Raw genomic sequence first — 14174 nt, forward strand, 5'->3', positions numbered from 1 at the left:
CATGCTGTATACAGAGCATGTTGTATGCAGAGCATGCTGAATGCAGAGCATGTTGTATGCAGAGCATGCTGTATGCAGAGCATGCTGTATGCAGAGCATGTAGTAAGCAGAGCCTGCTGTAAGCAGAGCCTGCTGTAAGGAAAGCAGAGCGTGTGCATGGCGTTTAACATTTCTCAGAAATTCCATGACCAGTGCTAGAGTGCTTTATGCATGCTTGCATGGGGTTTTAATATCAACATAATATTTACCTTACATTCATAACTCATGATTCATATTTTTGCCATATTTTGCGATCTTGTTAAAAATATATTGCAAGGAATACAAATATATTTTTATAAGAAATACAAATAACCTCCATTATCATATGGTTTGAAAATGGAGGTAAGGTATGCTGAACAGCAGAGTCAGAACGAGCTGGAACAACAATAGTTGTGGTTTCCTCTTCAAGACTCTGTTGAGGGAACACCTGAGGCTCAGTCTGCAAAGGCTGAATAAAAGACAAGCAGAAGGAAGGCGCATGGGTGGAGGAGGCTGACTCCTAGCATGAGTGGTTGAACCCAAGGGTTGCGCTTGCTGAGCGGTTGGCGGAAGCGGAGTAGCAAGTTCCAGTTCCTGTGGTGTGAGCGGAGCGCGATGAGGAAGAGGCTGCGCAGAACAAGGTAAATGTCTCGCAAGCTGAGGCTCCTGAGGCGCAAGGCTAAGGTGTTGTGGTGCTTGCCTTGTGGAGGGTTGAGCTCGCTGCAGCGAGAGCTGAGGAGACTGACTCATGGACGGGAGAGGTTGTTGTACCTCAACCGAGTGTTGCATCACTGGTGGAGCAGCAAGTGGAGGCGGAGGAAGAGAGGTATAAACCTCCTGATCCCATTGTAAAGGTTGCCTTAAGGAAGGCGGAGGCTGAACACCACTGGGAACAGCAAACTCAGCACGTGGCTCAACATCGTACGCCTGGCAGGTGGTACTGCGATCAGGCGGAGCGAGCGTAGGCGGAGGGAGTGTAGGCGGAGGCGGAGGAGCAACACTCTCAGCCCGAAACTCACGCATCAAGTCCGAAAGCTGTGCTTGCATGGACTGTAGTAGAGTCCACAACATCGTACGCCTGGCAGGTGGTACTGCGATCAGGCGGAGCGAGCGCAGGCGGAGGGAGTGTAGGCGGAGGCGGAGGCGCAACACTCTCAGCCCGACACTCACGCATCAAGACCGAAAGTTGTGACTGCATGGACTGCAGTAGAGTCAACTTGGGGTCGGCAGACACTAAGGTCTGCTGAGGTAAAGCCTTAACAGCAGAGATCTGTTGCGGCAGAACCTTACTCCTCTTAGGCGGAGTGCATTCAACTGATGACTGAGGAGAGTCAGAGCTAACCCAATGACTGCATCCGGGTTGTTGAACTTTAACTTCGTACGTCTGGCATAGGTCTGGACTTTACGTTAAGAGGTCTTGAGACCTGAGACCAGCGTTACTCTGCCTTTATTTTCTCCCCTAAATCTCTTCTGCAGACGAGCAAAAAAAAAAAAAGAAAAAAAAAAAAAAAGGGCTCAATCGTCTGCGGGTGGGAGTGACGGTCTCGGTAAGACACGCCCACAACCACCGAGGATACTTCTGTGCGCCGATCAAGGCCTGCTGAACCCTTATGCCCTTCGACATTGCTTCTCCCCTGGGCTTGGGAGCTTGCAAGAGGTCCCGGACTGGGAGGACGACTGGCGCGCACAGAAGTACCCTCACGCACAACACTGACATACTTTGCGCTAATCACTTATCACTTTGATTTCTGTTTGCACTTATTTCACTGAACTCGAAACTTTAAGTGGTTTGTACCTGAAACACGCAATTCTATCCTTTCTCAAAAGTTAGTAATTGCGAAAACAGAATTACAATGTAACAGAAAAATCTAATGAAAGATAAATCAGTGGCTGGAAAGAGACTAAACACTAGATCACTCTAGAAACGTTTAGTTTCTTCCCCTAAAGAGACTAGGGAGAAGAGCAAAAACGATAACGACGTTACTCGTACGCCTGGCAGGCTTGAATGAAACGTTTATCCTATTTTTCTCCCTCCGTCTCTATCTCTCTCTCTCTCTCTCTCTCTCTCTCTTGACTTAGAACCTGAGAGAAGAGCCCAATCATATATATCGTTAAAACATATTATTGTTAAAGGAAAAAACTGAAATATTTCCCAAAATGAAAAGTTCCTTTATTAGGATCAAAACCATCAAGTTAAGAAAGAATGAACAAAACGCTAGACACGGTTACTCTTACTGCAACGTGAAACCGTGAACATTCTTTCTCTATCGTAACGATAGAGTGCAAGTTGAACGTTCTGAACGTCAACAACTGCAGAGACAAAACAAAACGTTAGTTCAACTTTGAAAAAGTACGAGACTATCAAAGAAATTCTTTCAAACTCTGTGGCGGAAATAGCATAATATGTTAACAGGTAAAACCGAAATGACGGGCTCAATGTTAATTAACTTCAGTACCAAGAAAAGACCGCCTACTATTAGGAAGGTCGAATATAAACAAATATAAAAATTAATTTTAATAAGTTTATAATAAAAGGAAGTTAATCGAAGAGGCCTATAAGAGGCAGAGAGATATAAAATAAATCTATAACTTTTGTTAAGCAAAATTAAGAAAGAGAGTCTATACTCTCTTAGACACCAACACTTCCGTCTAAGGGAAGGGTCGGCCATTGAAAGGTGAACGAGAGTTCATACTCTCTTCGTCACCATAATTAATCAAATTAATTCCAAAAGCTAACTAAGCTAATATAGAAGTTTCCAGTAAAGCGACAGCCGAAATCAAAGAGAAATACTTCACCAAAGTCGTGAAAATACTCCAAGAACATAAGCGTATCCCAGAACGTCTTGCCGGAAGCACGACAGAGGAATAATTGAGGAGGTGTCAACAAGAAGTACTTGAGTACCTGGCCACAGGTGGCGCTGGTAAATACACCCCCTTCTAGTATTGTGATAGCTGGCGTATCCCTCCATAGAATTCTGTCGGGCAACGGAGTTGACAGCTACATGATTATCGGGTAAGTTTAATATTGAAAAATAAGGTATACAGACTCTTGCCACAATAACTGTCCCCAGTGTATACTTATTCCTTAGGGTAGTACCTGTCAAGGCAGCTACCCTGGCTGGGGACATAGATATATATATATATATATATAAACATGGCTGGGGACATAGATATATATATATATAAACAAGATATTCTAACGCTTTGGAATACAGTGGTAATTATAAGAAGTATTGAAGTAAATAACTATAAGAATATACTGTACTGACAACACAGTATGAAGAGAACTACATGCTAAAACTACTTTCAAACAGAGGGAATAGTTTAACCACAGACATATTATAACATTATTTCTAAAATTTTCACTTAAAATGTTTTTATACATAAATATATATCAAAAGGTTCCCGAAAAAGGTCGAAAAGCAACAAACTACAAAATTTTTGTGAACATGACACAGATATGAAGACTTGTGAGAGAAGAGACCAAGCCTTTTTAAAATGATATTACAGTATTAATTAGTATCAACAAATATGGAAAAATTCTTGTTTCAGATATAGAATAAATTACCTCAACCAGTTAAAAAAACAGACTGCCTTTGCCAGACGAGACCAAGAAACATTCATATTTTCTTCATAATACTGTAAATTCTATTAAAATTTTTCTTTTATTGTCAAACAAACCCCCCCCCTCATACTTTTATACCCTTGTGTACTCAGAAAAAAAATTGAGATTTAAAACAATATGTAATTACTGGACATTCTTATTTCTAACATGTTATAGTAGTACCTCGGTTTACGAATAGGCTAACTTTGAATATGAGAAAATTGGTATAAGATCATACAAATTCAAGTTGGTTCACAGTGTACAGTATCAAGCAACAAGTTTGGGCCATATGGTAATTTTTTGTGGATAAGTACTAACAAGACTAGTAAAAAATAAAAACGCAGTGTTCCGTGATTTTCACTTCATTTTCAGAACATTTTAAACAAATGACTAAAGCACTGGTCTCTAGGTAAGTTCCTTGACAAAACTAAACGGAAGAGTAAAAATAATGTAGCATAAATTAAGCGTTAGTGATAGCAAACGTCGTTTCAGAGAACAAACTCCCAAGATTTTATCAGAACTGCTCATGGAGAGAGATTCTTCTTCAAAGCAATAACTCCCTCCTCCTCCTCCTCTGGTCTCCTTCACTCTAGCCCCAACTCTTCTCAAGGGTACAAGTGTGAGTTAATTTGTCAATTACCCTGTATTTCTATTTTTCATCGTGAATTATTAGTATCTATTCATTTATCATATTTAGTATCTATTCATTTATCATATTAAGGGTTATAAATTGTTGAATAATTACTCTTACAAAATCTTTAAAATGATACTATGTGTATTTATGCACATTTGAGGTTGCAAGCTTGCTCCCTGAAATATATACTCATAAACTAAGGTACTACTGTAGTAAAAAAAAAGGGATAAAGTAATAAGTGTACTTTAAAAATGTTGCTGTGTGTCCAGGCTGTTCAGAAATTATTATGAGATTACTTTTTCATAAGGGTACTTGGGGATTCTATTCTCATTCAAACCAGAAAAAGGAATACCTTTCTCTTTCATCTCTTGCACCTGATGAGCTAAAAACCATTAGTTGTGTGTAAGTGGACAAGAGATAAATAATAAACTTCATAAAGAATACAAATTCAAACTCGTGAAAAAGGTGGCTTACTTCAAAATGACACACCTTTCAGATTAAAAGAATACCTTGTACATCTCAAGGTTTTGAAATGCACTAAGGGGTACATGATACGACAATTGAGAATACAGAAGGAAGGAAGTAGAAGGAACTTAGAATCTTTCTACAAATACCACCAGAAAGCAGACAGCCTAAGAATGGCTATTTAAAATGGGAGGTAGCTCTACAGTTACCTAGTTAGGACTGGAAGAGGCTAAGGACATTTACAGTTTTGGACCATATGGCATAGGTTGAAAGATGAATGCAGGCTACTCCATTTTGTTGAGGCCTGGTATTGTTAAAACTACCACACATAATTACCAAGAGATAAGGTAGAATAGAAGAGTATAATTCTACAAGAGATAGGTTTGCCAAAGAGCAAGCATGACCAAACTAAGGTTCGAGTGGTGAGGAAGTTTTAAAAAAGGGACGCTGGATTTCAACCCAGCATAAACTACTAGAGAAGCACAGTGCAATTAGCAGTGGAAGTGGGAGTAGTTTAGTGCAAGTTTAGTTCATAGCTTTTACACAGTTATCCAACTCTAACTTATACTATGATTTTTGCACATATTTTTTGGTTTTCAGTTGAATGAAACATCAACTCACCATGAAGAGTGGCTCATCATCGTCAGAACCACTGAGGCTTGCTTCTGAAGGTGACCTAATAATTGCAGGGGGTCTTGTTGAACCTCCATTTTCAGGACTGGTCTCTCTGTAAATGCCATCGGTCATCGCACTCGCCTACGCACAAGTCACAGAAGGGCATCACACGTCACACAGGGTCAAGAATCACGATCAGGACACAGCACCACAAAACGTGGAGGGCACGTAAAGGTTGGGGCATGCCATTTTTTTGGTGGGGTAAAATTGAATAATTCAAATGAAATTAAATTGACATAAAATTATGGATATTTCAGAAACATTTTATAAGAAATAAAATATACTATAATTCATACACAAAAATTAACTAGGTAAAATGTACTGTAGTTACAATATACGATAAAATTGTGTCAGAGCTGTACTATTTGACAAAAATTATGTTCCATATTTAATAACATTGTAAAGGCACATATTGGCCTTCATATATTTCATTTCTGATATATAGTGTTTAAATACTGTAATATACTGAATGATAATTCTTTAATCGGCATAACATTACAATGTGAGAACACTGCTAGTTCAGTATGGCATAAATTCCCAACGCTCGCTTTAGCTACCTTTGGGAACCGAGGCATACAGTAATGAAAACTACAGTAATGTACCTGTAACAAATAAAAGCCCTAAGTAAATTAAGTAATAAACAAAGAATCTCTAGCCTGCTCTTATCAATTTCTTCTGAATGGTGTTCTGAAGCATCAATCTCTAATGGAAGTATCCAATACAGCACTATGCAGTGCTAAAGATGTGTAAATACATAACAGCTCATGACAAATCTTTAAAATTACACAAAAGTTCATGGCAAAATGTTGATCTGTTGATTTACCAATAAAATCTCACCTAGGACAGGGAGGGACAGTTCACTCAAGCATCATCAATGCAATTCTTTTGGTGTGTTCCAGATATATCACCTGCATTTATTAGATGTACAGCACTTCAATCAAGCCTGTATATTCTAACCAATACCAAAACCTTAAGCTTTCAATAAGACGGAGGAAATATTTTCTTAATACGCCAAAATACAGGCTCTTTTTGTGAATATGAGAATTTAACATACAGACACTTGCGACCATATAGATTTTGTTTCTTAATTATAATTATGAAAGGAAATATAAAAAATATAACTAGTGGTGACTGCAGGATGAAAATTCATCTTAAAGTTTGCTGTACATATTATAGACACTACAGTATACAGTACTCACAAATTACACACAAGAATCACATTAACACGGGTAAAAAACTATAGCAAGTAGTACAGCAATGTCATAACTAAAGTGTTTTTTTCATGAAAAAAAAATCTTGTTGGTCACTTCCGGGGATCAAAAATTTCTATTCAAGAACACCATATGAGGTAGAAAAGTAAAGACTGAAAAACGTAGATGTGCCTGTAAAACAACTTCATTAGCGAAGAATAACCTATCATCAATTTGAGATTTCGTTTATCGAGACCTGGGCACAAACATTTGGATATATGTCAGGAACAAAAATACAGTACTTTGGATTGCAGCTACCTACAGCCTATCTCTATACAATCCAAGCCTCTTTCCCCACAGTTTAGAGTCTTATCACCATGCGTATTGTATCATCGCTTTGAGTTTTGAATCTAGATGCGAAATACATAAAGCAACCCTTTCTTTCTGTGGTGTGTATCACCCAACTAACTAAAACACAAGGAGGGATAGGAATACATTTCAGTTAACCTATCGATAAAATACTGTATAGTGAATTCAGATACATTTCAATTGAGCTGGGAAAGACTTCTCCTCATTGTAAACATAGAAGTTTTACTGATATATGATAATCAAACAATAATAAAGAAATTGTGCAGACGCCCACAATTCATGTTGAAAAACCTGTAACTTTACCGATTGCCAATAAACAAAGGACACATAATTTTACTTATTAACAATAAACAAACAAACTGGAATTTTACTTAATAGCCATAAAGTACTATACAGTCAACTGTTGAAGATTGAGGATAAGATGTGAGAATGATAAACCTAATTTCCCGAGATTATGGTAATTCTTAAAATAAATATTTGTAATGATTGCAGTACTACATTAAGAGTAGAATAATAGTACAGTAAATTAAGTCCAACTTGATTAACCCTTGTCTTGCAATTTGCTGCCGAAGTATTAAATTTAGTTCAGATATTGTTTTCTATCAGTTTGTTAAACTACTGTACCGAGGTACATTTTTTTGTATAATCCTATTCATCATACCCTAAGTATTCCATTGATGAAAGAGCACATATAACATTAAAGATGATCTATAATCAAGTTGACTCTTGGGTAAAAAAAGTAGATGGTTTACTGATATTCTCTAGATGTCTAAAAGTGAGAAAGGAACCTAAAATAAGATTGAATATATTAAAATAAATATCAAAGAGATTCTGAAATCAACAAACAAGAGTAAAAAATAAAAAATAGGCAAGTTGAACAAATAAACAAAAGGGATTTTGACGAAGGAAAAATCTATTTCTGGGGAGAGACCTGTGACGCCCGGCGAAAAAGTCCTTCTTTGTACTTTTTCTGATATAAATCTTCCAAATATACCAGAGAAAATTAAAAGCATGGAATGCAGAGGTTACAACCCTCGCGCGAGCACCTTGTTGGTGTCGTATATCTAACAAGGGCGTTTGTAAAACACTATTCACAGGCTGTCTTCCATTTAGATAATCCCTTCATCAAAGGGGGAGGGCCGTGACAGGCCCTAGAGAATACAGTTGGGTTACCCTACCGACACCTACCACTCGCGCTCACCAGGTCATCCTTCTGCAAGAACATATGGCTTGGCAAGGAAAGGGTGGGTCCGTACAAAAATAATCGGGAAGGGTTTCGCCGGGCGTCACAGGTCTCTCCCCAGAAATAGATTTTTCCTTCGTCAAAATCCCTTTTCTGGGTCGACCTGTGACGGCCGGCGAAAAAGTACCAGAGAATGCCTTCCAAGCCCAATAAATTAATAACATAATGAGGAGAATACAATCACCATGTACGACAATACTATGATATAATAAAGTAATCGTCCAATTACCAACCAGCCAAATGACATAGGGAACGTAAGGTTAAATAATAATGACGACGAGGAACCAACTGAGTGTCGAATCGCAAAAGGCATCAAACCTTACATGTCTAAGTATATCTAAACATTAAAGGAACGGTAACTACAATAACAGTTAAACCATAGGAATTAAACATGGCAAATATCATAGGGCTAACGAACTACCAAGGAGAGCGGCGACGTGGTGTGAGTGGCGGGTAGGAGGGAGAAGAGAAGAGATGGAAGAAAGGAAGAAGAGGAGATTAATGGGGAGGGATAAGGCTCCCCTCTGCCATCGTCGGGTATTTAAGTGCCTGTAAGATCTTTAGATATTGGCGTTTGACAACCATAGGGGATTTCCAACCCGTATATTTTTTAAAATCATCAAAGTCCCTGTTCTGGAAGTCATTGTTGGAGGCATCTACGTTGGATCCTTCTCTTTGGTTACGGTTCTTTCTCTTTGCCTACACATACGCCGAATAGTCTGGCCTATTCTTAACAGATTCTCCTCTGTCCTCACACACCTGACAACACGAGGTTACTAAACAATTCTTCTTCGCTCAAGGGGTTAACTACTGCACTGTATTTGTTCTGTGGCTACTTTCCTCTTAGTAAGGGTAGAAGAGACTCTTTAGCTATGGTAAGCAGCTCTTCTAGGAGAAGGACACTCCAAAATCAAACCATTGTTCTCTAGTCTTGGGTAGTGCCATAGCCTCTGTACCATGGTCTTCCACTGTCTTGGGTTAGAGTTCTCTTGCTTGAGGGTACAATCAGGCACACTATTCTATTTAATTTCTCTTCCTCTTGTTTTGTTAAAGTTTTCATAGTTTATATAGGAAATATTTATTTTAATGTTACTCTTCTTAAAATATTTTATTTTTCCTTCTTTCCTTTCCGTACTGGGCTATTTTCCCTGTTGGGGCCCCTGGGCTTATAGCATTTTGCTTTTCCAGCTAGGGTTGTAGCTTAGCAAATAATAATAATAATAATAATAATATCATGAGCCTGGGGAAATGATTCCGGATTAGTATGTTTAATGAAGTAGAGGATTTGTTGCCTGATACCGTGAATGGAAATAGTACCTCCTTGTTCCCTGATAACCAAGGGGCCAGACGAGCGGGTGGCAGTTCTAGCTAAAAAGGGGCTTGAGAGTGTGACTGTACACGGAGAAAAATCCTGGGGATGAAGAATAATCTTCCGAGGGGAGCACCTATTTTGCGGATCCTCATTTTTTAGCTAGGAAAGCTTTGTCTGGAAAAGGAGTACTTCGGCTGAAGGGAGGAAATCTATGTTTTCCGGGTTTCGTGAGAGAGCTGCTAGTTCTGATGTTCCATCACCTGAGGCCATAGCCATTAGAAATAAAGTCTTCCTAAGAAGAGTGATATAAGAGCAGGATTCATTGTCCGTGTCCATCGCAAGTTTGAGAACACCGTTCAGAGACCAAGAGTCCTTTTGTGGCCGAACTGAAGGTCGAAGCCTAGCACATATTTTTGGGGTTGATGAGAAATAGGAATCAGCTAGGTTAATGTTGAACCCAACAAGGAAGATCTTCTTCAAAGCTGACTTGATGGTGGTTAAAGTGCTAACTGTTAGGCCTTTGTCAAATAGGAACCTCAAGAAAGAGATGGCTAAATGCGGGGACATACGAGTATGGTCTGCACTCTTAGGGGACCTACTAGTTGTTGACGGCCGAATCATATTGGCGAATTGTCGAGTCCCTTTTGTCCCATTCGATGAAGAGATCGTTTTCCGGTTCAATGTTCGCATCTCTACGAGCTGCCAACTTCCTGTAGTCCACAAAGTTAGAGTTTTGGCTATCCTTGAGTAATCTGACACAGTGAGTTTGGATACTCGGGTCAGTTTGAGGAACGGGATCCGGATGGGACTGAGTTTCAACTCGAGGAGGAGAGGAAACCAACTGTTCTTGGCCAGTGAGGTGGACTAAAGCCACTGCGCCCCGGAAGGAGCGTAGTTTGTGTAAAAGTTTTTAGAAGATTCCCTGGGGGAGATAGGGAAATCTTCTTCTAATGGTTCCAATCCCGGGGTAATGCGTCCATGGCATAAGCCCGAGGGTCCAGGGTTGGGGTCACATAACAAGGAAGTTAGTGATTCATCTGAGTTGCGAATAGATCTACCTGGAGGCCTGGAACGAGCCTGAGTATCCACCGGAATGAAATTATGTCTAGAGACCATTCTGACTCCAGTGGATCCGTCCTGGATAGTGAGTCCGCTCTCACATTCTGGCCTCCCGCTAGGTGAGGTGCTGACAGGAACCAGTTCTCTTCTGTTGCCCAGGCGAAGATAGTGACCAGGATCTGATTCAGGTTGGGTGACTTGGATCCTCCCCTGTTGACGTAGTGTACTGCGTCTGTGCTGTCTGACACTGCTCTGATGTGGGTCGACCTCGGAGGAGAGTCTCTCTTCAGGGTCAAGAACACTGCCATGGCTTTGAGAACAATGATATGGGACTGTTTCATGGAGAGTGACCAAGAACCTGAAACATCTGATGTTCGGAGTAATCCCCCCCATCCACTTAGAGACGCGGCTGTATGGAATGTCACTTGTGGAGGTGGGAATTGTAGAGGAACCGATTTGGAGAGGTCCTTCGGTTCGGACCATGGGCGTAGTCTCATTTTCAAGACAGAGGGGATCTTCGAGACCATGTCTCTTATAGGTACTGTAGCTCTCTTTCTCCAAACTCGATTGATGTCTTTGAGTTTGGCTTTTATTAGGAGATCTGTTACTGAAGTGAATTGGAAAAGTCCGAGGATACTTTCTAAGGCTCTTCGGACACCTGTTTGTGTTTGAGAAAATTTTTTGATCTTGGAAACTATTCCTCTTACCTTTTGGAAGGGAGAGACAACGTGTGCTTCGAAAGGTCCCACTGAATGGCTAACCATTCTAAGCGGCCTGATGGTTGCAGGCGAGATTTTTTGGAGATTGACCCGAAATCACAGGTTGTCGAGAAATTGAAGTAATTCCTTCGTAGCTCTGTTGCCTTCTATGACCGGCCGGGTCCAAATGAGCCAACCGGCCAGATAAGCAATGATCTGTATCTCTTGGTTCCTGAGTTGTTCTAACACTCTCTCTCCCAGTTTCGTGAATATCCTGGGATCAATGTTGAGGCCAAAGGGCATGTCTTGAACACAAAGGCTTTCCTGCTTAGGCGGAAACCCAGATAAGAAGAGAAGTTTCGAGCTATAGGCGCAAGATAATAGTCGTCGGTAAGATCGACAGAGGTGGTGACGGTCCTACGGGGAAGTAAGGTCCGTACCTGAGAGATAGTCAACATCCGGAACTTGTCGCAGAGAATGTAAGAGTTTAGCTTGACAAGTCCAGGTCCACTCTCAATGCCGACAAGCCTTTCTTCGGAATTGTGAACAGGTGGCTTTGGAACTTCAGTGATCGATCCCGTTTGATTGCTTCTTCTTGAGTAACCCTGTGGTGTACTCTTTCAGGGTGGGAGTGGATTTCTGGGAGAAGGTCACTGGTGGAGGAGGAGGACCTTGTGGCCATTTTCACCACAAACCTTTAGAGATTATGCTATGAGCCCACAGACCGAAGGTCCAATGGTCTCGAAAGTGGTAAAGTCTACCCCCTACCGGGACCACCGCGTTGTGAGGGGGTGAATCTAGGTATTTTCCTTCTCCGAGCCCCCTTTTTTCTAGGTCCGTCTCGATGGCGAGACTGTCTTCTACTCCTGTAGCTTCCTCTCTGGTGTCCACGAGAGGAGCCTGAGGGTTCGGATCTAGGGCTGTATGCAGGTAAAACATCCCAACGGGGTTGGGCTGTGTACCTGGGGAATCAGTGAGGTAGACCACCTAATGAGGGGGATTTGGATGCATAGACGTCGAATCAGAGGAAGGCTGTGATGACGAGTGGGTAACCAACTATCGATTCCTGTCTGATAGAGGCCTCAGACAGAACGTATTTCCCACAACCAACCCGATCAGACCATCAAACGTGTAGGTCGAATTGGAAGGGCAGATCTTGGAATTATCGTACCCCCCAGACTGACAACATCCTGGTCCAGACAGATCGGGCCTGCCCTTTAGGAAATAATACTGTTACCTTCGGTACCTTGTCTAACCTAACCAAGGCAATCTCTTTCAATCGAACGAATCCGTTGAACGGGAATTCTAGTACCTGGGAGTAAAATCTAGGTCCCCCAGAGGGAAGACGTCTATGCCATCCAGATTTATGGTACCATCTATATATGGAACATGTAAGGCAAATCTCTATGCGTTGTTTTTATCGAAGGAGGTTACTTCGATATGCCTGGGGCTGTAGGGGGAAACTTCCGAGTTCCTGAACGGATCCGACTCACCACCATACTTTTGAGCTCCGTCATAGCCCCTTGGTTTTCCCTAGAATGTGTTGCTTTTAGCAGTCACGGTTTATGCAGGGTAACATGAACATCAGGATCCATTAAGGGTCCTAGGTCGGTGACGTAGGTAATTGCAAAGCTGAAGGCTCAAAACTCATCCCCACCTACCTGCCCGTCCATGGGGTCGTCGTCCAACCTTAGAGAGGACACTCTGAGGAGATAGGGACCTCTAGATGGAGCATTTCTTCCCAACCTTGATACCCAAGGGCGGAGAGCCTCTCTTGCAGGCCAGAGAGATTCATCATCATCCTGACGGGAACCATGTAGGCGAACCTTCTGTAACAGAAAGGGGACATAAGTCTGGATGTTCCTTGAACTTTGGTTAGTGATCCTATTCACAGGCTGGGATCAGCTGTATAACTCATAAAAATCAATTTTAAAGAAAAGTCATTTGATGTACTATCTTTTGGGGTATAGTTCGACACTTGTATTCATGAAATGTGACACTGTTGGCGCATCCGCCACAGGTTGGCCACCCCTGACTCAGACGTTCAGAACCGGGTCTAACATTATTTACTGGCTATTAGTATTCTATTGATTCATCTGTTCACTGACCAGAGTTTCAAGGAACACTAGATAGCCTCTCATGGCATGGTTAGTCTCGACCCGGCCCTTCATTAGAAGGGGCCAACGTTCGGTTCCCAGTACTGAGTGGAAACTTATTTCTATTTGAACACTATGTTGTATGGATATTTATTCATATTTAGGCATAGTTAGAATTGAATATGCATAAATATAGGCATAATCAATTTATTTCTATTTGAACACGATGTTGTATGAATATTTATTCATATTTAGGTATAGTTAGAATTGAATATGCACAAATATAGGCACAATCAATTTATTTCTATTTGAACACTATGTTGTATGGATATTTATTCATATTTAGGCATAGTTAGAATTGAAAATGCATAAATATAGGCATAATCAATTTATTTCTATTTGAACACGATGTTGTATGGATATTTATCCATATTTATACATAGTTAGAATTAAATATATGCATAAATATAGGCATAGTTATGTTCATATATTTTTATTAGGACTTTCAAGAATAGCTAATGAATATTACCAACGCAAATTCAGTGTCATTAAAGTAAGTACAGTTTACTTTGTATTCATGTTAAATCCTTTCCTTTACAGCAAAACAAGAGATTGGCCACCCGTGGTCTGAGTGATCTCTGTCTGTACCGGAGCTCCGGTAACAATCCCCGGTACAAAGGTCCGTCATAGTGACAACGTGAACACCAGAGGAAAACTAATATCAACCTCAATGCTGATCGCCTGTACGATATCCGGTTAAGCCGGAGATTCGATGAAAAGGATCGTAATAACGATATTGTGATTATTCATG

The 14174-nt window shown here is 40.7% G+C and overlaps 1 protein-coding gene across 1 annotated transcript in view; it reads right to left on the reverse strand.

The window, feature by feature from the left end:
* The window catches only part of LOC137617305 (uncharacterized), a 150703-nt gene that overhangs the window by 14542 nt on the left and 121987 nt on the right, over positions 1 to 14174 (reverse strand). The window contains exon 18 of the mRNA XM_068347310.1: positions 5343 to 5477. Within this exon, the coding sequence (XP_068203411.1) occupies positions 5343 to 5477 (135 nt within the window). The remainder of the gene's footprint in view (positions 1 to 5342; positions 5478 to 14174) is intronic.

The sequence above is a fragment of the Palaemon carinicauda genome, chromosome 23, assembly GCF_036898095.1.
Source record: "Palaemon carinicauda isolate YSFRI2023 chromosome 23, ASM3689809v2, whole genome shotgun sequence".
NCBI classification, from domain to species: Eukaryota; Metazoa; Arthropoda; class Malacostraca; order Decapoda; family Palaemonidae; genus Palaemon; species Palaemon carinicauda.